Raw genomic sequence first — 22,947 nt, forward strand, 5'->3', positions numbered from 1 at the left:
CCAGTTGAATAGAATACAAGAGTACAAATGTGTGGGTCTGAAGGGATGTCTAATGTCTAATGTTGTTTCCAGAACACTTAAAAATAAAAGTTTTATACGTTCTCATAAGCCATTTATATTGGCTCCTTTTAAATCTGCCATTAATAGACGATGTTTGTGCTTGATCCCGGTTTGTACGAAACAATGAAAACACAGAGACAAGCTTAGTGCCAAAGCCTCACATGTTTTTAAAAGGTCGGGTTGTGGAAAGCCTTCGGCTGCGGGTCGCTATCTGTAATACAAAACAAAGGAGGCATTAAGAGAGCGCTAACAGTGAGAGAACCTGGATGATCCCCAACCACTCCGTCTCATAGCTTCTCTACAGACCAGGACATGAATCTCTCCATAGCTTTGTGCTCATTGCTTATTTATTTCACGAGGTTAAAGGTGAATTTAAGGACATCCAGATCAGAATTATTCTGCTGGTACACAGTCAGACACACAGTCACAGGAATACAGAAGATACGAGGTAGAAAAGAGAGCGTAGCATGTGGCGTAGGAGGATTGGGGAAGGGGGATGATGTCTGTGAGATTTGGGTCTACAGCATTGACGGGGTTGTGTGTGTGTGTGTGTGTGTGTGTGTGTTGGGGGGTCCGGATGTGGATAACGGCAAAAGGGGAGTTAGCCATCTGTCTGTAGAGAGGAAGAGCCTGTCCCTCCTCATCTGCACAGGGCCGGACTGTAGGGCTCAGACACAGGGTCGCAGTTTGTGACTCAGCGAGTTGAAGAAGAGGAGATAGAGAGAGACAGACCTCCTGCGTCGAGCTCTCCTGAGAGGAGCTGAGGTCGGGTCTGAGGTCGGGTCTGAGGTCGGGTCTGAGGTCGGGTCTGAGCTGACCCTTTCAGGCTGAGAAAAGTGGAGTTTCTGTGGAGGTTTTAAAGCTCTGTAGCACTGATCGGGTCTTTGTTTGGGCCCTGTCATCAGTCTAATTACTGTAATTCCCTCCAGTTGGAGAACAAAGGAACCTGATGGGAGGATTAGAGCCTGTAGACAACCGGGCCTTCTGCCTGCTTTGGATGCTCACTGCCGGTTCCTCCAGTGGGAGTGGAAGATCTGGAAGAGCAAGAGAATAAGAGTATGTGACAGCAGTAACCTGTAGTGGGGGTCGCTAAATATAACAATTTAATTTAGTTTTCTTCAAAGAAATGAAAGAAATACTGAGATATAGGATCAGTCACACCCCCTAAAGCTCCAGTGTGTAACATTAAGGAGGATCTATTGTCAGAAATATAATATAATAGTCACAGGTAAGTTTTTATTAGTGTTTAATCACACAATCAATCAACTGTTTTTATCTACAGAGGGTGCCATGTTTCTCTCTGCAATCTGCAGCTACTCCACTAGATGCCATTAAATCCTGTATTTAAAAATGAATCAAAAAGGCTTTGTGACCTTGTTGTGACCCCGAGGTTGGGAACAAATAAAGTCGGCCTAAATTTCAGCATTTCATTAATTATAAATAAAAGAAAACTAAATAAAATTGTTGGTTTATATTAAGCTTAAAGTGAATTCACAGAGCCTTTACTCTCTATAAACATTGATTTATGATTGATGTCATTCTTTGTAATATTATGTTTTTTTTAATATACTTTAACCTTTGTAAAAAAGGTAAAAACTAGTCATGTGACCCAGATACGACCTGTGTAACAGTGTTTGATGTTTTTATATAAAGTCAATGGTTTTTACATTATTTAAGGTTTTTATACCACAAATAAAATAAAATGATTGTATTCTGTAAATTGTACAGTTTAGTATAATTACACTGAATAATTAAAGTGATATATGTGTAAATATATATAACAGGTCAAAATATTAATAAATGTGGCAGAAATATAAGTTTTTCTGTAAAATAAAATAAGTTCTACTTCATGTGAACTGTCACTGATGAACTGAAGGATTTGATAAAAGAAACCATGAGGTAGAGAGTTAGTTTAACTGCCACATGTTGTCACTGTATTGAGCTCCTGTGTGAGTCTGCTCTGCTGCCACCAGGGGGCGCCACACTGATACTACATTATAATCCTCATTAGTTTTTAATATTCACATGTTTAAGGGTTTCCAAAAATTGCACCATGTCCCAGACAGAAGTCCAGGTGATGCGTAGGTGTTGTTATGGTGTCAGCAGGGCTGCTCTCACTATACGTTCACTGAGCAGCTCCCTCACCCCATGACAAGGACGGATGCAGTGGGAGGGGCCGGGGGCTTTTATATCAATGTTTGGGCAGAGGGTGTTGGGTCGTGGTGCCGCTGTGGGAATGTGTTTTATGCTCCCGTTGGGTCCCAGATGTGTTGTAAGGTGATGTTGTGGAGGTTGCAGGAGGCCGGTGTCGCTCCTGAGCTCAGAAACAGCTTACAAACAGAAATGCTCTGTGTACCCATGATGCTTTGCAGCAGCAGTTTGAATAAAGCCTCCAATCTGGGCTTTTTCCAACGTTGCAGCTGAGATTATTCCACCCATATGTGATTATTAAACGTGCCCTGTGGTGTTTGAGTTGATTGATTTGGTTTCTTTTGGTGAAATGTTGCTTTAAAACTGCATTTATTACTTTAATATAACATTTATTCTTATTTCTGTGTTCTCTTGTGTCTCCACCAGGTGGCTCTGCTGGGCTTGGACCTCCTATCTGCCTTAGTGACAAGATTACAGGAGCGATTTAGGGCCCATGTGGGAACAGGTAAGAGTCAGACTGTACCATAAAGTGAATTTCATTATTCTTGTTTGTGTTTTAATGATATAATATATAAAAGTTTATTTATATAGCACGTTTTAAACCACAGTACACACATACACACATATAAATACCAGCAGTGGCTCCCAGCCTTTTTCCCTAAGGCAACTCTTTTCTATCATTGAGTAAACTGACTATATTTTATAGATATTTCATGTTATATTAAATGCATAACAATAACAGTGATAATTAACACGAACAGTGAACACAACAACTGCAGGAAGTTTGTGTGAAATTAGAGATTTTATACATTTTGAGCAGATTATATCCTGTGAATATTGGTCAGAGATGAGTTTTCTTCATATTTTTTATACAATTCTCCGTCTGTATTGAGTATTTTTTAACTTTTTAACAATCATACATGTCTCACAGGCTTCTTTTTTGATAAATTCAGTGTTTTCTTTGGTTGTTTTAACTTTTTAATGCAGGAACTCGTACATAATACACACACCAACATACAACCACACATACATATATAATACACACACCAGCATACAATCAGCGTACACACATTATAATACACAGACACAGATTGAAGCAGTCGACCACAATAGACCAAGTGTGAACCACCGTGACGTCACCCACTGGTTTGAATTCAACTTAAAAGCTCCCTGCACCAAACTCCCTTTAAGAAATATCACATTTTAACAATTCCTAACGTGTTTGTAAAAAAACACGTAACTCTAGAAACACAAGCTAAAGGCCGTCATATGTCCACAGTCTGACTGTCAATTCGGCTTCAGTATAATCCATAAATATAGTGTATTCTGTACAAACTTTACATTTTGGCTCTTTCAGTGGGAACAGTGTGGGATTGAGAGGCAGAATGTTTTAAAAATGATGATTTCTGAGTAAAATAAGTGTTTGTATGTGGATCAGATAGTAATATAAGTTAAATATTAGATTATTATTCAGTGAAACTCCTGATAATTAGCTTTCTTCTTCTAAATTTGAATAAGTGAGCAGTGGTTTGATGAGATTCTGTTGTTCTGGGTGTGTCCTGTCGTTCCCTCCTCACTATCACTATCACATTGATTGCTGTCCACTCTCGGCCCTGCCCCCCCCTTTTTGTACTTAATTTAAATAAGAATAAACTTTACAATTCAGATTCCTCCTCCTATTCTGGCTGTTTATGGCTGAAATGATTTACTAATTGCTACCCACCAGTTCTGTGTGGACTCTTCAGTGTTTCTGTTCTCTTTCCCTCAGTTCTGCCGAGCCTTATCGATCGATTGGGAGACTCAAAAGACCAAGTGCGAGACCAAGACCAAACAGTGCTGCTAAAGATCATGGAACAAGCCGCCACCCCGCAGGTACAGAGACACACACACAGCCTGGTGATTAATGTCCGTTTGCTGTCCGTTAGAGCTCGTTCAGGGTGATAAAACTCTCTGCTGAGCTGCTGCAGTTCATCTGATTCACTCCTGTTGGCTGGCGGCTCACTTTTAATGAGTCCAGTTGTGTTTACCTATAGCCACATTATTGATCTCAGCAGATAGATTGATTTACTCATTGGTAATTCGATATATCACATTTTCTGTTTATATGAAATTACCACATATAAAGGCCTCTTAAGGGTTCGCACACGTCCTGGAAAACATGGAAAACCTGCAAGTTAAGAGTCATGGAAACACCTGGAAATTGAATAAAAGGACCAAATATCCTGGAAATAATCAATGTTGTCCTGGAAAAATGTTAATAGTATTTACACTCATCACATCTACGCCATTGGATCACCTTTTTTTAATTATTCACCTGACAAATTAAAGCTACTTTCTTATATTTGATGATTTTTCTTCTTTTATTCAAAACTTTTGTGCAAATTTTCAATAAAACATAAAACAAAATATAAAAAAAGGGGTAAAAATCAACTTTTAATCGATTTTGAACCACATCCATGCGACAGAAGTAGCCCCTCTCCTCCCCCGTTCAATCTCCTCCATGTTTGTTTGTGTTGCCTTCATGCACATTTCCCAGCAGCATTATATAAAACAATATCACACTATATATATATAACATCATATCTCACAGCCCCTGCTGCTGTTGTCCTATAATGTCCATTAGAAAAAGGATAAAACTTACTAACTATCACTCTCTGTGTTGTTGCAGTATGTGTGGGACCGAATGCTGGGTGGATTCAAGCATAAGAACAACAGGACCAGAGAAGGAGTGTGCCTTTGTCTCATCGCCACGCTGAACACGTGAGTCAAACCCGCCTCCTTCTATTCCACGTATAAAAACAGCACTTCTAGAAACAAGACAAATATTCTTAAATACAATCTAATGTTCTTCTATAGAGAGTAATATCTTAAGACAAAGTTAGATATGTTTTCTTAAAACCAGATAACACAAAACATGCTTGACAAAAAATAAGACTATTTTCCCATCCGGTGGCAGAAATATGTGTCAGATAAATCAATATTTGCCTGGAAAAAGCTCCTAAATGAAGATTTTTGAACTAAAAAACATTACATTATTGTGGCTTATTAGTAGAGCATTGAGTAGAAAGGCTGCATTAGAAATCATTAAATTGTTTTAGTTTAAATCTTTTTATCATTGAACTGAAAATTGGTCTAAAATGTGGCCACAACTTATCTTTAAATTGTTATTTTCCGTTTTATGTCACATTCATTTTAAGGTGACCAAGCATTTTTCTCTAGATCCGCCCCTGGAAATAAAATAATAGTTTGATAAGAAGCTGTTTTTAAAAGGTTTCAGTTTGAAATGTTCCTTGTTATTCAGAATGCAGCTTCACTTTCCCTCATTGGGCTCATTTATTTTAATTCTTGTCTTCCAGATACGGAGCTCAAGGTCTCACCCTCAGTAAAATTGTTCCCCACATATGTAACCTCCTGGGGGACCCCACGAGTCAGGTAAGTCCAGTCCCACTTTGTCTCCATCTACTCCTGTGAAATGTGTTTCATTCTAAGGTTAAAGACCTCCAAAGAAGTTAAACTTACCACGATTATTGTGTGAATATTCACTATTCAGACACAACAGAGGCAGCAGAGCAACAACACATACACATACTGCTCTCCCCCTAGTGGCAGCCCTAAGTAGTGCAGCTTCAGGACACCAAAACCTGCTGTGGTAGTTATTATCAGGGTTTCCACACATTCTGAGAAACCCGGAAACCAGAGTGGGTTTGCTTGTTTCAGTTTAGTTTTTATTGTTTAAAAATGTTCTTTTTTTTGTGTGTTAATGTTCTTTATTATAATATGGGAGGTATTTGTCAGAATAGGTATTATAATACAAACACATTGACTCACAGTCTCTATAAACACTTGATAAAAACTAAAGACATTTTCTCTATATTTTTATTTGAGTTAGTTTTTTAAGTGCACAATATCTTTTTAGTTCATTTTAGATCTTTTTCTAAAGTCTAGTTGTTATTTTTATTACAGTAAACTAAAATGATCTGATGGGAGTTGCTGATAATTTGATGCACTGTTGTACTCTGCAGGTACGTGACAGTGCTATGAGCTGCTTGGTGGAGATCTACAGACACGTGGGTGAGAGGGTGAGGATGGATCTCAGCAAAAAGGGCCTTCCACAGTCACGGTACGCCAGCAGGAAGTCGACGCCTGTCTTCTGATTTGTGCCCGCCTCCTTCCACTCTTTAATGCCTTTCGTTCTCACTCACACACACTAACTGGTGCACACAGTGTGCGTAGGTCAGGGGCTTTTATGGCGGTGAGAGGAAGATTTTCATCCCACGTCTAGACACAAAGAGGTAGCAGGCTGCAACAATACATTTCTCCCCCTAGTGGCAGAATGCACACACTGCTGCTTTAGAGCACTGGTCTGCTCGGGGAGGTTTACACTCAGTTTATTAGGTACGCTAAAGCTAAAGCTAATGCAGTTTAATACAACCCTGCAGTAAATTCTTCCTTTATGAAGGTTTTAATGGGCAGTTTCTGTTTGGACCTGTTTTAGAGAGCTGTTGGTTGAACTGAAGGATTATTTTGGAGGAAGTAGTTTGTGGTGTGGTACTGTACTTGTAACAATTAGTCAGAATCTGATTATAAAACTTAAAAAAAGGTTTTAAGAAGCAAACCTTACGGCCTCAGGCAGGTCGTTCCAAAGCCAGGAGGGGTCCTGATGGCAAAAGCACGGTCACCTTTAGATTTAAGCCAGAAAGGCCGCAACCTGAGGACCCAATGTCCGGCCTGAACAATATATTTTAGCATATATTACTTTATTATTACTCGAGGTTTAACCAATCAGATAACGTTGTGGGCGGGACTACAGACGGAGAGCGGCGGCTGCGTCATTAATTCATTTTATTGGTTAAAAAACATTCAGATAATCAGTAAAAAAGCTAATAATAAGAATAATAATCAAATAATCGGCCAAATGTTTCTGTTATCTTCTTGTCCTCTTTTCCTTTCACACTGGACCATATGTCTCTCTCCTCTCTCTCTCCCTCTCTCTCTCTCTCTCTCTGTCTCTCTCTCTTTGCCTCTCTTTATGTCTCTCTCCCTCTCTCTCTCTCTCTCTCTCTCTCTCTCTCTCTCTCTCTCTCTCTCTCTCTTTGCCTCTCTTTATGTCTCTCTCCTCTCTCTCTCTCTCTGTCTCTCTCTCTCTCTCTCTTTGCCTCTCTTTATGTCTCTCTCCTCTCTCTCTCTCTCTCTCTCGCTCTCTCTCTCTCTCTTTGCCTCTCTTTATGTCTCTCTCCCCTCTCTCTCTTTTTCTCTCTCTCGCTCTCTCTCTCTCTCTTTGCCTCTCTTTATGTCTCTCCTCTCTCTCTCTCTCTGTCTCTCTCTCTCTCTCTCTTTGCCTCTCTTTATGTCTCTCTCCTCTCTCTCTCTCTCTCTCTCTCCTCTCTTTCTCCCTCTCTCCCTCTCTCTCTCTGTCTCTCTCTCTTTGCCTCTCTTTATGCCTCTCTCTCTCTCTCTCTCTCTCTCTCTCTCTCTCTCTCTTTGCCTCTCTTTATGTCTCTCTCTCTCTCTCTCTCTCTGTCTCTCTCTCTCTCTCTCTCTCTTTGCCTCTCTTTATGTCTCTCTCCTCTCTCTCTCTCTCTCTCTCGCTCTCTCTCTCTCTCTTTTGCCTCTCTTTATGTCTCTCTCCTCTCTCTCTCTCTCTGTCTCTCTCTCTCTCTCTCTCTCTCTCTTTGCCTCTCTTTATGTCTCTCTCCTCTCTCTCTCTCTCTCTCTCTCTCTCTCTCTCTCTCTCTCTCTTTGCCTCTCTTTATGTCTCTCTCCTCTCTCTCTCTCTCTGTCTCTCTCTCTCTCTCTCTCTCTCTCTCTCTCTCTCTTTGCCTCTCTTTGCCTCTCTTTATGTCTCTCTCTCTCTCTCTCTCTCTCTTTGCCTCTCTTTATGTCTCTCTCTCTCTCTCTCTCTCTCTCTCTCTCTCTCTCTCTCTCTCTCGGTCCTGATGCCAGTTTTTCACCTGTGTGGTAGTTTTGGTCGCCGCCGTCTATTTCGGTCTTGGCCGTCCCTGCTGCACGGAGCAGAGCGAGAGCTTCTCACCTCAGAGGTGATGGAGGGTGCAGTCAGCAGCTCCGTCGTCACTCTCTCTGCGTCGGCTCTCTGACATCGTGTTTCTTACCCTTCTTCTACGCAGTTAATCATCACCTGTTCATTGTTTTCTGTCCGCTCTTGCAGGTTGAATGTAATCTTCAGTAAATTTGATGAAGTCCAAAGATCCGGGAACATGATCTCATCCTCTGGCTCCGGTGAGTTTCTGACCTTTTATATACCCATCGATCAGCAACATACAAGCACAGTTTAAAGATCAAACTGTTGATCTCAAGTCATTCAGAAATCGTCTGGCACAGCGGGGGATCGAGGATGGGCAGATGCACTGTGAATATCAGGGTTGTTGTCGTCTCAGTATAACGTGGTTGGAACATGTTGGTTGTTTGTTTAAGAAACATCTTCTTCATTCAGGCTTTCACTGTAAAACCTGATGAGTTAGTTCAACTCAAACTGTTTGTGGAAACCGATGGATTTAAACCTTTAAACAAGCTTATTAAAACAATTTAAGCATAAAAAGTGATTAATTTGAGTAGAAGTAGCTCAAGTATTTATTTGCTATTTGCTATTTTTGTAGTGAAATAAAGTCAACTTTAAGAAACTGTGTCAGTGGAACAAACTGGAGTTAAATCACTAAGACTTAAAATACTGCACAGCAACTTCACTCAAAATAACTGAGTTGCTTCAACAATTAATTTTGGAGTCGGGTTTAATTAAATGTAAGCATGAAAAATATTTAAATAGAAGTATTTATTGTTAAGGTAACTTGGGTAAATTAAGTTTCTTTTCAGTTATTTCAGTTAATTGAAGCTCATATGCAGCATTTCTCCAAACTTATTTAAACTGTGTGAACAGAATTAATCTAAATAAAGTCACTTACATGCTTCTTTATACAAATGTTACCACTTAAGTTTAATTTACTTAATTAAATGATTACATACATTTCCTGTGTTTTTTGTATGTGACTGACATCAAATCGTTGCACTTTGGGATCATTAAGAATAATTTTGATGCATACTTGAGCTTATAATGATTAATAAATAAAGAACAAAAAATCCTGAGCTATACAGCATTATAATGCTTTGTAATGAATTATATCAGCTGTACTTAAAATGTGAATTTAAGTTCACTAAAACAACAAGTTATTGCTTCAACAATTCTTGTGTATTTCTTTTATTGAGATGTCAGGTTTTACAGTGTCTCTCTCTGTTTGTCTCACTTCATTCGGGTGTGTCAGCTTTCTTTCTTTAGACTGTATCTTCCATATTGTGTGTGTGTGTGTGTGTGTGTGTGTGTGTGTGTGTGTGTGTGTGTGTGTGTGTGTGTGTGTGTGTGTGTGTGTGTGTGTGTGTGTGTGTGTGGAGGAAGAAGCAGGGGTGGTGGGGGGGGTTACAGGCCAGACGGACAGCCTGGGGCTAGAGGGGATGAGATTTCTCCACAGGAGGTGTGCATCCACTGGAGCTTTCAGATGTCCCTCTGTGGAGCCAAAGACCAAAACAAGCCTCCATCTTAACCCGTATAAATATATCAAATCACTTTTACAACAGAAAGGCAGACACGCGTTCCCGTGTTTGTCCGGTTCTGATTGTTTTTGTGCGTTAGAGGAGTCGCTCTCTGACACCCTCACTGCTGACTCCGTCCCATTAACAGCTGACTGCATCCACAACAGCTGAGCCAAGGAGAATACCGTTAGACAGGACTCAGCATTTCAGTCTGCAACATCGTCCTCCAGCTAACATTTGACATCTTAATCTCTCACAACTTCAGTCATTATGCCACTCAGGGAGCGCTTGATGAGCCTCCAGTGTAAGCTGATGGCTGGTAAATGAATAGTTTTTGAACTGAACTAAAAACAACTTTTTGAATCTATTATTATTATTATGAGAAGACTATTTTTATCTGTAGCTTATTTTAGAAACATACTTTTAACCTGACAATAAACTGCACAATGCTTAGATCCTCCTAAATGTTACACACTGGACCTTTTAAGGCACTTATTCATTATTTTATCACTTAATCAGCACAAATCCAATAAATTATGTAATGAACAAATGGCTTATTCTTTCTTTGTCTTAGAGAATCTGCTTCATAATCTGCTTTAATTCAAGATTTGGACTATTAAAATCTCCTTTTACTGCGTAGGAGTAATGAATGGAAACAATGCTGAATGTGAGTCCTAATGAATAAAGATTTCTGCCTGCAGTCCCTCCCATCAACCCCCAGTCAAGTTGCGGGAAGTTCATTTGGAAAGCTCTGAGAAATATGCAAACATGACTCATTTTAGCAGCTATTAGATAGTGGAGCATCATATTCATCACAATCAGCTTCTCAGCTCCTCGCAGGCTCGACTTTTCCCACTTTCACGGCTACACTGAAATTGACTTTGTGACTGAAAGATGATGACGGCTCGTTTTAATTTAAACCTCATTCGCCTCAGAGCTGAGAAGAATGTCTGGCGTTAATGTGGATGGAGGATGAGCTGCGATGTTAAACAGGCCTTCAGCTTTAGTTTGACAGTTGTGCTAACTGCAAAATAAACTCAGTGACCGGACGAGAGAGAGGAGTGCTCGTGGAGAAAGGTAACTTTATGGCTAAATATATTTGGACATCTTCTCTATCCACACAGGGTCCAAAATGAGAACCTTTCAAGCACTAAATGTGGGTAAATTCTGGGTGTGGTAAATTACATTTATATAACTAATGTGACCCTCACTGTCCACCGTACTTACCATGACAGCCCAAATTCACCACGATAAATGTTTTTTGTTGAGATACGTGACAATATTGTGTATCGTCCCATCCCTAGTGGCGTCAGAGAATCAAATAAAAGTTTACTATGTACTGTGCTTTCTACACAGTTGGCCTCCTGCAGCAATAGTTCTCTGATATATTCTCTTAATTATAAGAAAACTGTGCTCTATTTCATGGGTTTTTTAGCTTGTTGCAGCCAAAAATGTGATTAATTTGATAGAAAAATAATAATTCAGTTGTCACTGCTCAGGTCCTAATAAGAGCAGATTTGTTCGTATTTCTCTTCTCGCCTTAGGCCCAGTGTCTGTCTACTGTTTTGCCGTAATAAACATCAGCCTTACATGTTATTTGAGACGTGGCGACACAATAACAAAGGTTATTATATAGGTAATTGTTTGTAGTCAACATCTTAAGATGAGCCAAAAAGTACATTTTAGACCCTTTCTCCACACACTATCAGAAAATTGTTTTGCAAGGGACTTTAATAATTGTGAACGTTTTGACAAAAAGTTCCCAAATTCTGTCTCTTCTTGTCGTAAAACCTGATGATTTAGTTCAACTCAGACTTATGGCGAGCAAACAGATCGCCATAAACAGTTCAAATTTATTAAACTCCAACAATTTAAGCATGAAAAAAGATTTGATTTGAGTACAAATAACTCATTTATTGTTAAGTAAAGGTAAATTAAGTTAATTGAAGTTAAAACTAATAAGTATATTACACTCATACGCAGCATTTCTCTAAACTTATTTAAAACAACAGAATGTATCTGAATAAAGTAACAATCACATATTAGTATTATGATATAAAGTCAACTTAAAGAAAACGAGTCAATAGAACAAACTGGAATTAAATATTTAAAATACAACACAAATTTAAGTTCACTCAAAAGAGTAATTTTTAATTTGGGTTTAAAGGTTAGCTTACTTCTTTTATTAAGATATGCATTTAGGATTTACTCTGTAACTTCTATTTCATACATCTGCTCATCAGAGAGATGGAGGCAGAGGGGGGAGGAGAGTGAGAGAGGATAGATAGAAGAGAGGGAGGGAGGGAGGGATAGATAGAGAGCAAAACAAAGCAGCCATTTCTGTAGCACCACTGAGAGGTAAACAGTGGGCGAGAGATATAGAGCAGAGGCTATAGAGAGAGAGAGAGAGAGAGCGCTGAGCTTTCAGCTGTGTATCAGCATTCCTCTCTGGCTTCAGCACTGAGGGCGTCTTTGCACCATGACAGCTGGAGAAGGTAAGACTGGAAATAGGAGATCACACGCACATGCGTATAATACAGGTTTGAATTAGATGATCTGTATTCGTAGTGCCTGTTTGTGCACGTGGAAGTGAAAGAGGACTGTAGGATAATGAGAAAACAACAGTTTTATCTCTGTTATGTAATCTGTTCTCATTAAAATCTGCAGTCAGAGGAGACTGTAGTTCTCCCATGTGAATTCAGTGAATGGTGTTTTATTTTTTTTTTGCTGCAGCACGGGAGGCTGTGATGTTACATTTCATGCCTTCTTGTTTATCTGTTAGCAGCCTCGCCTCCAGTCTCCTCTCAGCGCCTCGAGCGACAGTTTGCCTAAAGCGTCCCAACACTTGTTTCATCTTGGCCCGAGACGATTCGAGCTGAGAGAGTTACTGTCAATATGTAAACTGTTACTAATGGCTGTTTATAATATGCATCATCTGTTAGGCAATCCCTGCAACCTCTCCTTCGTTCATGTAATCTGGCTCCTGTTGGATTACTTTTTGCCTTCTACCGCCTCCAAAACTGTCTTAAAGGGTATAGAAGTATGCATTTCATGGTATTATTTAGAGCCTGACTGATATTGATTTTTAAAGGGAAGACATTAACCCAATATGGTGGCCAATGTAGTGACGCACTGATTCTGATTATGCAAATGTACTCAGAAGGCTACCCCCTTAAACAAATTTTTGTTTATTTAAAGATATTTAAGTTAAATATTCTTCAACATGTCAATAATTTATACATTATCAACAAATTCTGGTTGACGCTGCTGACAGCTGCTTCTTCTCTCTGACTCTGTGCTGCGTCCTACGGTATCGTAAATCACAGCGCACTCTGTTAGATAAACTTTGCAGTGACACCAACATTATGTAGATGATATTGCATTATATACAGTAGGTGGTGTGCATCTGTCCCTTTGAAGACGATCTGATACGTATCCAGATACATGAGCTACGATACGATTCAGGGACAATGCATTTTAATATGGAATTCTATAAAGTCAACAGAATCCGACCATCGATGGGTTCAGGGTACATAAAGATCGATCCAGGAGTCCGCGTATCAATGTAGTCGCACCTATAACCGTAAGACCGAATTCTGATCAGTATCAGTAAATGTTTACATGCCTAAGACTGGTAGTCTCTATACAGCTCTTATGTCTGGGCTCATTTGAATTGAACACCAGGAATGCAGCTGAATTTATTGTAATCAGCAGCACTGATTCGCTCTCATTATAAGCCTCTTGCAGAATAACGCAGTACAGCTAAAACCCCAAATTTAAAGTGCACAGATCTTAATCTCTAGAGCTCAATAACAAGTACTTCATTAGGTTGATTGGCCGATGGAGAGCACTGATAGGAGTGTTTTTAAGGTTACTTTTTCATACATCTTACAATGTTACAACTTCAGTTAACTGTAAAACATTACCCCACTACAGACATTTTTCTGTACACAACAGTATCGTGTGGAATCTGAAATAAACAAATGAATTTACGTCAGCGTAATGAGGAGCTTGGTGTGGGGGCAGATAACATTGAGATCAGTATGTAGGCCACAGTACTGCTTTGTGCTGCAACTAACGTTTATGTATTTTTGTTATCAGTTAGTAGAGTAAACTTTATGGTTCCCTGAGGGGAATTTTGTCGTGGACAGGTGCGTTTCCAGAGGGGGCTAGGGCCCTGAAATCTGATTGGCCACCCCAAGTGTTACCCCATTATCCTTAACTGGGACAAACGATGGCTTCATGCAGTTTGATTTGCACATAAAGTCTTCTACCTGGTGGCGGAGGAGTTGTTAAGGGTCTATTCTTGTTTCTTGTTTCCCGACTGCTCGCTCATATTCTCTCTTTCCTCTTATCCTCACAGTCGTTTTCGTGCTGGCAAGCCTGCTTTTCAGTAATTCCATATCTTCCATAACATCAGCGTGATCTGGCTGCTATCAATGGATCCCCTGATTATTGTCTCGATTAATTGTTTGCTCTGTAAAATATCAGCAACTTCCCAGAGGCAAGGCTTGTTTTATCCAACCAACACTTCAAAACCCAAAGTCATTCAGATCATTATCATATAAATGAGGAATCTTTACATTTTACAAGCTGAAAACGACACAGTATTTGCTCTTTTGCTTTAGAAATGGACTAAAACAGTTAATTAATTACCATAATGGTTATTCGACTTGCTGTTGCAGCTGTAGTTTTACTAAAAATTGCATCATTTTAGATGTAATCCTCCACCAATGGACAATCATAGCTTTAATATCACGTTTATTGGATCATTTCTGAGGTCTCACTTTCAATCTGTAGCTTGACCACCAACAGTAGAGAACCTAATTTATCTGTTTCTCCCTGTGACTGACTTTGTGCTCTGTCTGGTACTGTATGTGACCATTTGTAGCAGATCAATGCATAATGCAAAGTGAAGCTTCAAATAGAGGCAGTATTTATAACCACACAGAAGACTGTCTGCCAGCAGTCACGTCTTAAAACAGGGAAAACTGTGAATACGCGTGGATCGCCGCAACCATCAGCCAATGCGTTCTCAGTTTCAGTAACACAATCACAGAATGCCTTTGTAGTTGGCTTAATCCCTACGGCTTTGTGTGTGTGTGTGTGTGTGTGTGTGTGTGTGTGTGTGTGTGTGTGTGTGTGTGTGTGTGTGTGTGTGATGAGCGTCCTCATTTCTGGTGCTTTGCTGTAACATTGCGGACACTGCTAGTCTGTCTTTTCCCCGGTGTTCGGCTGTGATGAGCATTACATTTATTTTGCAGACAATTATGCAAAAGACCTGCTAAGTGTTGTTTTTCTTAAGTGGCACACTTCTCCAACCTCTTTACTAAATGCAGGTTAGTACAAATGTCACAAAAAACATGCAAGACCCTATCTAGAGCCAGTGTTTGCTTTGTTCGGACTCCGTAGCAACTGTAGACAAAAACGTCTCATTCTACAGTAACGAAAACACAATGATTTTTATATTCAGGTGATTAAACACTAATGTAAACATACCTGCATACTCTGTGACTAATAAGAGAGAAATAGTCAACGCAGTAACAGAATCTGGATCCATATCTGATCAGCACTGCCTAGTTTGACAGTTTGATCTGCGTTTGGTGCGTTGAGCTGGACGGACTCACATGAGCTGTCAATCACAAGGTAGCCCCGCCCTAAAGCATACCCTGCTTTATGGTCTGTTTTACTCTAAATGGGACCATCAGTTACTAAATGAACATCATGCTGTATGGAAGAAGACTGAAACTAGAGACTAAGACCAGAAACTCATCAGGAAACTGTTTACTGAGCTCATAAATCAAGAGAGAAGTCGACTAATTTCTCCGTAAGACTGAATGGTATCTGTTTATATTGCAGCCAGTGGAGCTGCCCCCTGCTGGTCGTTACATAGAACGCAGGCTTCACTTCACAGACCCAGGAGCTCTGTCCATTATGATGGTAACTTGAGTGTTTGCAGTGGGGCGAGTATTGAGGTGATACCTTGTTGGGATCCATCTATAGAAGGAGAAATAACTGCTTCGAGCTGTGAAGGTGAAACTCAGTTTCCAGGATTATCAGACCTTCAAAACCCAACTCGTGTGTCAGCTAGTCTCATGGATTTGGGATGACAGGAGTGGAAGTGCGTCTGCGTCTGTGTGTGTGTGTGAGTGCGTGCGTGCGTGCGTGCATGTATTATGCATTGCAGCATGTAGGAAGTAGTTAACGCCAGCGGGTGAGCAGGAGAAAGGAGGACTGAATGCTGAATAAGAGATGCTTATTCTATGGAAGCCCTTTGATCGTCACACACATAGAGAGTGAATGCACGGCTTTACGAAGAGATTAATCTGTTTTCTTCTGCGTGTGTGTGTTGTATCTGCTGCGCAGTGTGGAGGAGGCTCTGGCTTTAGAAGATTTTTTTCTAACTATGTGTTGTTTGTGAAGCATCCAGATTTTATTTTTAAGACTGAATTGGGGAATAGAAAAGCTCAAAAGGGTATTTTTCACTTTAACTGCTTTATTCACAACTTTTGACCTTTAAACACACGGCATTGTTTGTATTAATGTTTTTTTTGTACTATGAATGAATGGATTCACTATTAATCACCTCAATAGCATGACTTGTTCAGTATAAGGTATCACTAAAACTGCTGTGGATGAAACCCTTGATTGGATTTTAATACACAGTTGAGAGAGACAGTAGAAATGAGAGCGACTGTGTGAGAGAGAGACGGGTATAAACTGCGACCGGCCATATGAATGCAGTGATTGTCTTCCTTATGCTCTCTGCCAAGTGAAATGGGCAAACGGCCCCGCTGTTCAAGTGACTCTGAGGGTAAAAGGGAGTCTTTGAGGGACACAATGAGAGAGCGCTGTAGCAGTGCCCACCCCCCCCCGGCCAGAACACAGACTGAGGTTATCTGTGCCAACCGCACTGAATATACTCAATCAGTGACTGAGAGGTTTAAGTGCACATTGTAAATGTTTATTTTCTTATCTTAACTTTTCGTACGAGTGTGCGACGTCAGATTCAGCAAACGCTCCTGACTGCAGATTTCCTTGTAGTACCGATAATACCGTATAAAGCTACACGGTCTGCCTATGGAAGAGTAAAAAGAGGTTGAAGTCCTGCTCTTTTGGGGATCATTTTTAATCAGTGATGGCATCGTTAGGCTGTGTGATCAATTATAATTCCACGATCAAACAGGATCATGTCAACGTAATTATGTGTAATTTTCATAGGAAACTATATTCAATTTTTCAGTGCGATGGTTCCCCCACTAGGGGTCGCCAAAGCTTTTACAGGGGGTCTTTAAACTTTAAAAATATAAACAGAAACACACAAATTGTTTGCTTAGATAGAATCTATGATTGTTAAAAAATAAAAGATACACAAAGCAGACAACTTTTTATATAAAAAGTTCCTAAAACCATCAGAAATAATCGGCTCAGAATTCATCCAGATCACTCGTTTTTACACAAACTTCTTTATCTTACTTTTATCTTTTATTATTTATCATGTTTGTATTATGTTTATCTATTGTTTTTCTATATTTGTCAAGAGGAATGCTTTATCTTTCACTGCACTGGCTGTGCTATGCTTTGGTTTTAGATGCACAGGGACATAAGGGTTGATGGTTTATGCTCTCTTTGTTTCTTCCTCATCCCAGAGAACACATCGGCTAATCTCATCTGCAAAGTATGCTGGTATATATCTCACCCATATGGGAGCTCTGCTGCTCTTAAAATCTCTTCTTGCCTGTCTGATTTCTTTGAGTCAGGCAGATTGTTGTTGTAACGAGACCTTTGAGGCGTCAGAGCAGTGCTTGTCAGAACAGGTCAGACTTCACCTTGGGGGGATCAATCAGCATTTTTCTGACATAGATGAACGAATCAAAGGCTGTCTTCTGACTTTCAAACTTATAATCTGTAACATTTCTGCACTAAAATGTCTATAAACTCTACCTCTATGTTATCTAAGTTAAGTTGTGTTCTTACCATCACTGTCATATCCCCTTTGTGCCTGTGTCAGCGTTGTGGCTGTCTGCCAGAAGCTGTCATACAAGCCACATTGTTACCATCCACTGTTTAGATCTTGGTGCTTTTTAACTCTAGATTTGAACCAGATGAAGGATTTTAGTCATCGGACGTCTGGATCTTAAGTTATCAGAGAAACAAGCTGAGCTAACGTTGGCATTAGCTCGGCTCGCAGCCCCTCCGGGACGTCCTTTGTCTGTCCAACAGCGTGGGAGAAGCAGTGATTGTTAAGGTGGAACTGCTTTATTCAGTGTTTGCCCGTTTGTTTTGGAGAGGAGGAGACCTCTGTGGATACTCCCATGATCCCTCGCTGCTTCAGCACCTCATCAAACTTCCTCTTTTTGTTATTGTTTTGGTTTGACCCCCTAGTGGCAGACATTACAGACTGTACGTTTATGTCAGCAAATTGTTCTCCCCGCTGCATCTAGGTGAAGAGTAAACAACAAACCAACAATACAAAAACCCTCATCAGCAGCTACAGTCTGCAGTCAGAGCTCCCTTTGGCAGCGGAACAAGCTCCGCCCCTGCCCCCGCTTGTCAAGGCGGCGTTCCAAGAGAGTAAGAGCTCACTTCCCGGGTAGAAACCTGACAGACTTAAATCCCGTCTGGATCAAACAGGTAGAGGCTCTCTGAGGGAGCACTGCTCACATGGTGGAGCTGGTGTGAGAGACAACCCAAGGCTAAGAGCTCACAGGCTGAGGAATATTAGATTTTATAAAGCCATACTTCGTTTTCTGCCCCGTCGACAGGTTCTCTGGTGTGTCAGCAAAACAAGACATCTTTGTTGTGACATAACACTGATCACCAGTCATCTGTCTCTTATGTAACCCCTCAGGCCGCTGGCTAAAACCACGGCCTGTGTGCTGGACATGGACCCGGAGCCCGGGGAAAAACTGCATCAGTACTGAAGAGAACCAGGAAGGGGGACAGGAGGACTGAGACAGAGCAAAAGAAAAGATAATGGGTGATGATTAGGTGGACAGAAGAGGTCAAAAAAGGGTGGTAATAAATGAGAGACACCCCCGTCCTCTTTCACTGCACAACATTATTCATTTAAGAACTTTCCAGAACTTTCTCTTAATCCCTCATTTTGGGTTTTTATTCTGTTTCTAAAGAGTGCAGTGAGGGTGAGGGTGAGGGGAGAGAAAATCCTCCCCATTATGTAAATCTGTGGTTCAGAGATTACTGGTGACTCTGCTGATGCCACTGCAGCTTCAGCAACTCTTCCTTCAGTGTGTTTGCAGCTCACAGTGACACCTAGTGGACATGTACGGTAGCACATCCTTCATCCCTCAAACACATCAGAACATAGACTTTATGTGTGTGTGTGTGTGTGTGTGTGTGTGTGTGTGTGTGTGTGTGTGTGTGTGTGTTTGTGTGTTTGTGTGTGTGTGTGTGTTTAATGGTTAAATAACACTGATATATATCTGTACTCTGGCTGGAACCTTTTAAACAAAATAATGAACTCATTCTAAGTTATATTTATATTAAATTCTGGATGGATTCTCAATGTTTCACCTCCCCCCATGTTAAGCAGAACGCTTTTGTTATTTCTGTAGGAAAGGAGGATTTCTTTAGACTTTATAGGTAGATAACTCAACTTTATTAATACAGCACCTTTCATACACACATGCAACCCAAAGTGCTTCACATACAAACTGGAACAACACATATGAGCAACAATAAATAAAATTTTTGCAAGGCACAGCCGTCGGGAGCAACTCTGGGTTCGGTATCTTGCCCAAGGACACTTCAGTTGGTTTGCGGGAGCTGGGAATCGAACCCTCCGCTCACTAGACGACCCGCTCTACTATCTGAGCCGCAGCCTTTGTACATTTCGGGGATGCACCACATGGTTGTTGTTTTTCCAGCCGATACAATTACAGATAATTTCCTGCTTCTCTTGCACGATACCGATAAGATAATAATTTCACATTTTTGTAGTTTAAAAAACGAGTTCCTAACTTGTTGTTTTTACACACCTGAGAGTAAAAAGGTTAAGATGTAGTGAGCAACCAAATCTACCTGACATATCGTTCACACAACAACAGTCCTGACTCTTCAAATGTTGATTCATATTTTCTATTATAGTACAAACCTATTAATAGTTTTCCATAAGAATTCAATATAAAATATTATTCATTAATTTATCGCCTGTAATTTAATAAAATGTTCCATTATCAGCCGATAATTTATCCGTCCTGATAATTTCCGTACGACCCTTAAACATCTGAACACTTTTGTTAAAGGTTCAGTGTATATCATTTAGGAGGATATTTTCTAGATGTTCGATTTAGAAGAATTGGGCGAAATGATATGTATCACGATAAAAGGGTTACCAATCAATATATACAAAATATCAATGCAGTGTTTGTGAGAATTGATACAATATCCCCAAATAATACGATATTTTAACGCCTCTAATATTTTGACGAGTTCTCTCTTGTAAAAAGAGATAATGAATGAAGAGACTTCCCTTTTTAAATAGGTTAAAGGTTAAATAAATAAAGTCCAACAGTAGACTTTGCTCGTTTCCTGCTTCTCCCAAGTGTGTAACTGTATATAAAAAAGACTCAGCATCATAGAATATTGATGCTGTTGCTGAGATCCTCTCTGTCCTTTCTCTTGCCCTGTCAGTGGGTGTCCACAGAGCCACTGACTTCACACAATAAGCTGCTGACTTCACACAAACCCTGAGCAGTTATCAGCGATTAAAGCTTTGCAGGAAGGTGACGTCAGGAGGCCGGTGGGATCACGGCTACCTTCGGCGCAGTGTGCGTGCAGTGACTGTTTCCTGTACGTCTGTGTTAGAGTAGCTCATTGCATGTTGCAGGGGCTCCGATTGCTCCCCCGACACACAGATAAATCACCTCGACATTTGTGTCAGCGTCGGTGAGAACGGCCCCTCTGACAGCTCTAATCAATACTCCTGTGAGCGTGGCAGGACGCTGTGCTTTATGGTGAGGTGCTCAAGCTATTAGCCTTTATGTAGAGATCAGGAAGGATGAGCTCATATATCTTTAGGAGTTTAGGCCTCTATGTTGTAGCTTTCCTTAAATGAAATGCAAGGCAGTTGGTAGAGTCAGCGTTTAGGTGTTTTCTGGTAAAACATTGGTTCCACTGGGGCTTGAAATCCTATTAAGGCTTAATTTATGCATAACTAAGGATGTGGCTGCTTCAGTAGCCAGGCTTCATTCAGCCCGTCTAAGCTCTACCCAGGTTCCACCTACGGGTGACGTCTATGCTGCTGCTGTTGTTGATGCACCCAGAGCAGCCATCTTGGATGGTAAGGTCAGGGTCGGTGAGGTTCTTCCGACTCCTTCAGGGTGCGTTTCTAGTTGAAAAAAAAAAGGACCTGAGTGGTACAATGTACAGTTGAAGCATAAACTATTAGCGAGGGCGAGGAAACCTGCTTTAATGAACTGTAAGGGTTAATGAGGTGGCAGGTATGTAGACATTCAGTAGTTAAATTTGATCTTTTTATAGTTTTTAAAGGTCCAGTGTGTAGAATATCGTGACATCTTGTTGCAGATCACAACTCCCTCGCTTCACACTCCCCTATCCAAGTGTGAATTAGAAACTACTGTGGCCTCAAAAACATGTGAACAACGCGAACGCCCCTATCTAGAGTCAGTGTTTGGTTTGTCCCTTCTACTGTAGAAACATTGTGGCCTGAAAACATACCTATGGATATTATATTCCTGCAAATAGAGCCTTCTAAATGTTACACACTGAAGCTTTAAGAGCTTCACATCTGAATTCAAACACTAACACTATAACACTTTAGGGACATATGATCTGTATTTATTAGTGCGTATTGTTTATAATGCTTTTGGTACACGTGGTAATCTTTTTTTAAAGAGCCACTGATTCATTCAGCTTGAAACCACACCCAACCAGCTCTGTTCCTGTCGGGGGTTTTTGGAGATCATTATTAGTGCGTAGTTTGATGACATCATTTTATTCTCAGCATTGCTCCACCTGACTGGAAGCATAATGACCCCGAGGGATGGAAAACACCTGCGTGGGCGTTAAAGGGGTCCAAGCCTCGTAGCTTTTATGTTTTTCTGAGCTTTAGTTCTTGATGTTTTCTTCTTTTAGAACAAGTGCAGGGCTGTAATTCAATTCAAACACTGGTCCTAATGAATGTAAAGAGCAGGTCTCTAAGGCAACCTGGGGGTTGTAATATAGGAAGGTCGATATCTCCGCATTTGGTTCTGTGAAGAATAGTAAATCAGGTAAATTGTCTAATAGAACAAGGGACAAGGAAACGCTGAATTTGTCACAAAATAAGCCTATTAAGTCTGTATGATTGTTATAAATGATTGAAAATACATAATACTGACAGAGAATTGTATAAAAAGTTCCCTAAACAGGAAATAATCTGCTCAGAATTCATTCAGATCAGTTCCCTGTTTGGGTTCATTGTACAGTTTTAAATATAATATGAAATAAACATAAACTATGTGACTGAGTCAGTTTATTAAATGATAGAAAGAGATGAGGACCACTGCTTTAAAAACAAACATATAATGTTTCCCTTTCCACATAGATACTGTGTCGATATGTGTTTAAATCCCAGCAGTGATATTCTGTTTGTGCTGTTGCTGTTGTTGATGGTGTTAAGGAGATCTCACAACAATAGACCCCTCCCTCTTTTCACCACGAGAGCCTCGGCAGCGATGGTGACACACACACACACACACACACACACACACAGACAGCTGAACTCATAGAGGGGTGGTTAGTCTGGCACTTTGTCAGAGCTCAGCGTGCAGCAGCGGCACACACACACACACACACACACAACACACACACACACACACATCGGGTGGACGGAGATGCCCGGCGAGAAAGAGAGAGTGCGTTAGAGGGTGCAGCAGAGACATGCTGAGGAAGCTGGTGTGCAAGAAAATCTGCGCTCGTAAGACTGATGCCTTTTATCTCTCCTCGTTGTTTCCCTCTCTCTGCTCTCTTTCTATCTTTCTCTTCCTGTGGTTGCTCCTCGTCCTCTGGCTTTCTCTTCCCTCTCTCAACCTGTTGCCTTTTGTTCCTGTCCTCCACTTTGTTTCTGTGTTCCTGCCTCTCCGTGAGAGATGCAGTGTCATGGTCGTGTTACTCCTCGCAGCTGATCGTCGTTCTGTGATTTATTTTCTCCCCTGTTCTGTCAGTTAATACGTC

At 40.6% G+C, this 22,947-nt stretch overlaps 1 protein-coding gene and 1 non-coding gene across 2 annotated transcripts in view; one reads left to right on the forward strand and one right to left on the reverse strand.

Annotated features, from left to right (window-relative positions):
• Positions 1 to 22,947, forward strand: part of clasp1a (cytoplasmic linker associated protein 1a) — an 87,810-nt gene that overhangs the window by 28,357 nt on the left and 36,506 nt on the right. The window contains exons 3-8 of the mRNA XM_051403020.1: positions 2,638 to 2,716; positions 3,980 to 4,083; positions 4,880 to 4,971; positions 5,568 to 5,643; positions 6,234 to 6,331; positions 8,378 to 8,448. Of these exons, the coding sequence (XP_051258980.1) occupies positions 2,638 to 2,716; positions 3,980 to 4,083; positions 4,880 to 4,971; positions 5,568 to 5,643; positions 6,234 to 6,331; positions 8,378 to 8,448 (520 nt within the window). The remainder of the gene's footprint in view (positions 1 to 2,637; positions 2,717 to 3,979; positions 4,084 to 4,879; positions 4,972 to 5,567; positions 5,644 to 6,233; positions 6,332 to 8,377; positions 8,449 to 22,947) is intronic.
• On the reverse strand, positions 2,096 to 2,222 carry LOC127366242 (U4atac minor spliceosomal RNA). Its single transcript, XR_007885306.1, has one exon. It is a non-coding gene; the product is annotated as a U4atac minor spliceosomal RNA (small nuclear RNA).

Source organism: Dicentrarchus labrax, unplaced genomic scaffold (assembly GCF_905237075.1).
Source record: "Dicentrarchus labrax unplaced genomic scaffold, dlabrax2021, whole genome shotgun sequence".
In the NCBI taxonomy this organism is placed as follows: domain Eukaryota; kingdom Metazoa; phylum Chordata; class Actinopteri; family Moronidae; genus Dicentrarchus; species Dicentrarchus labrax.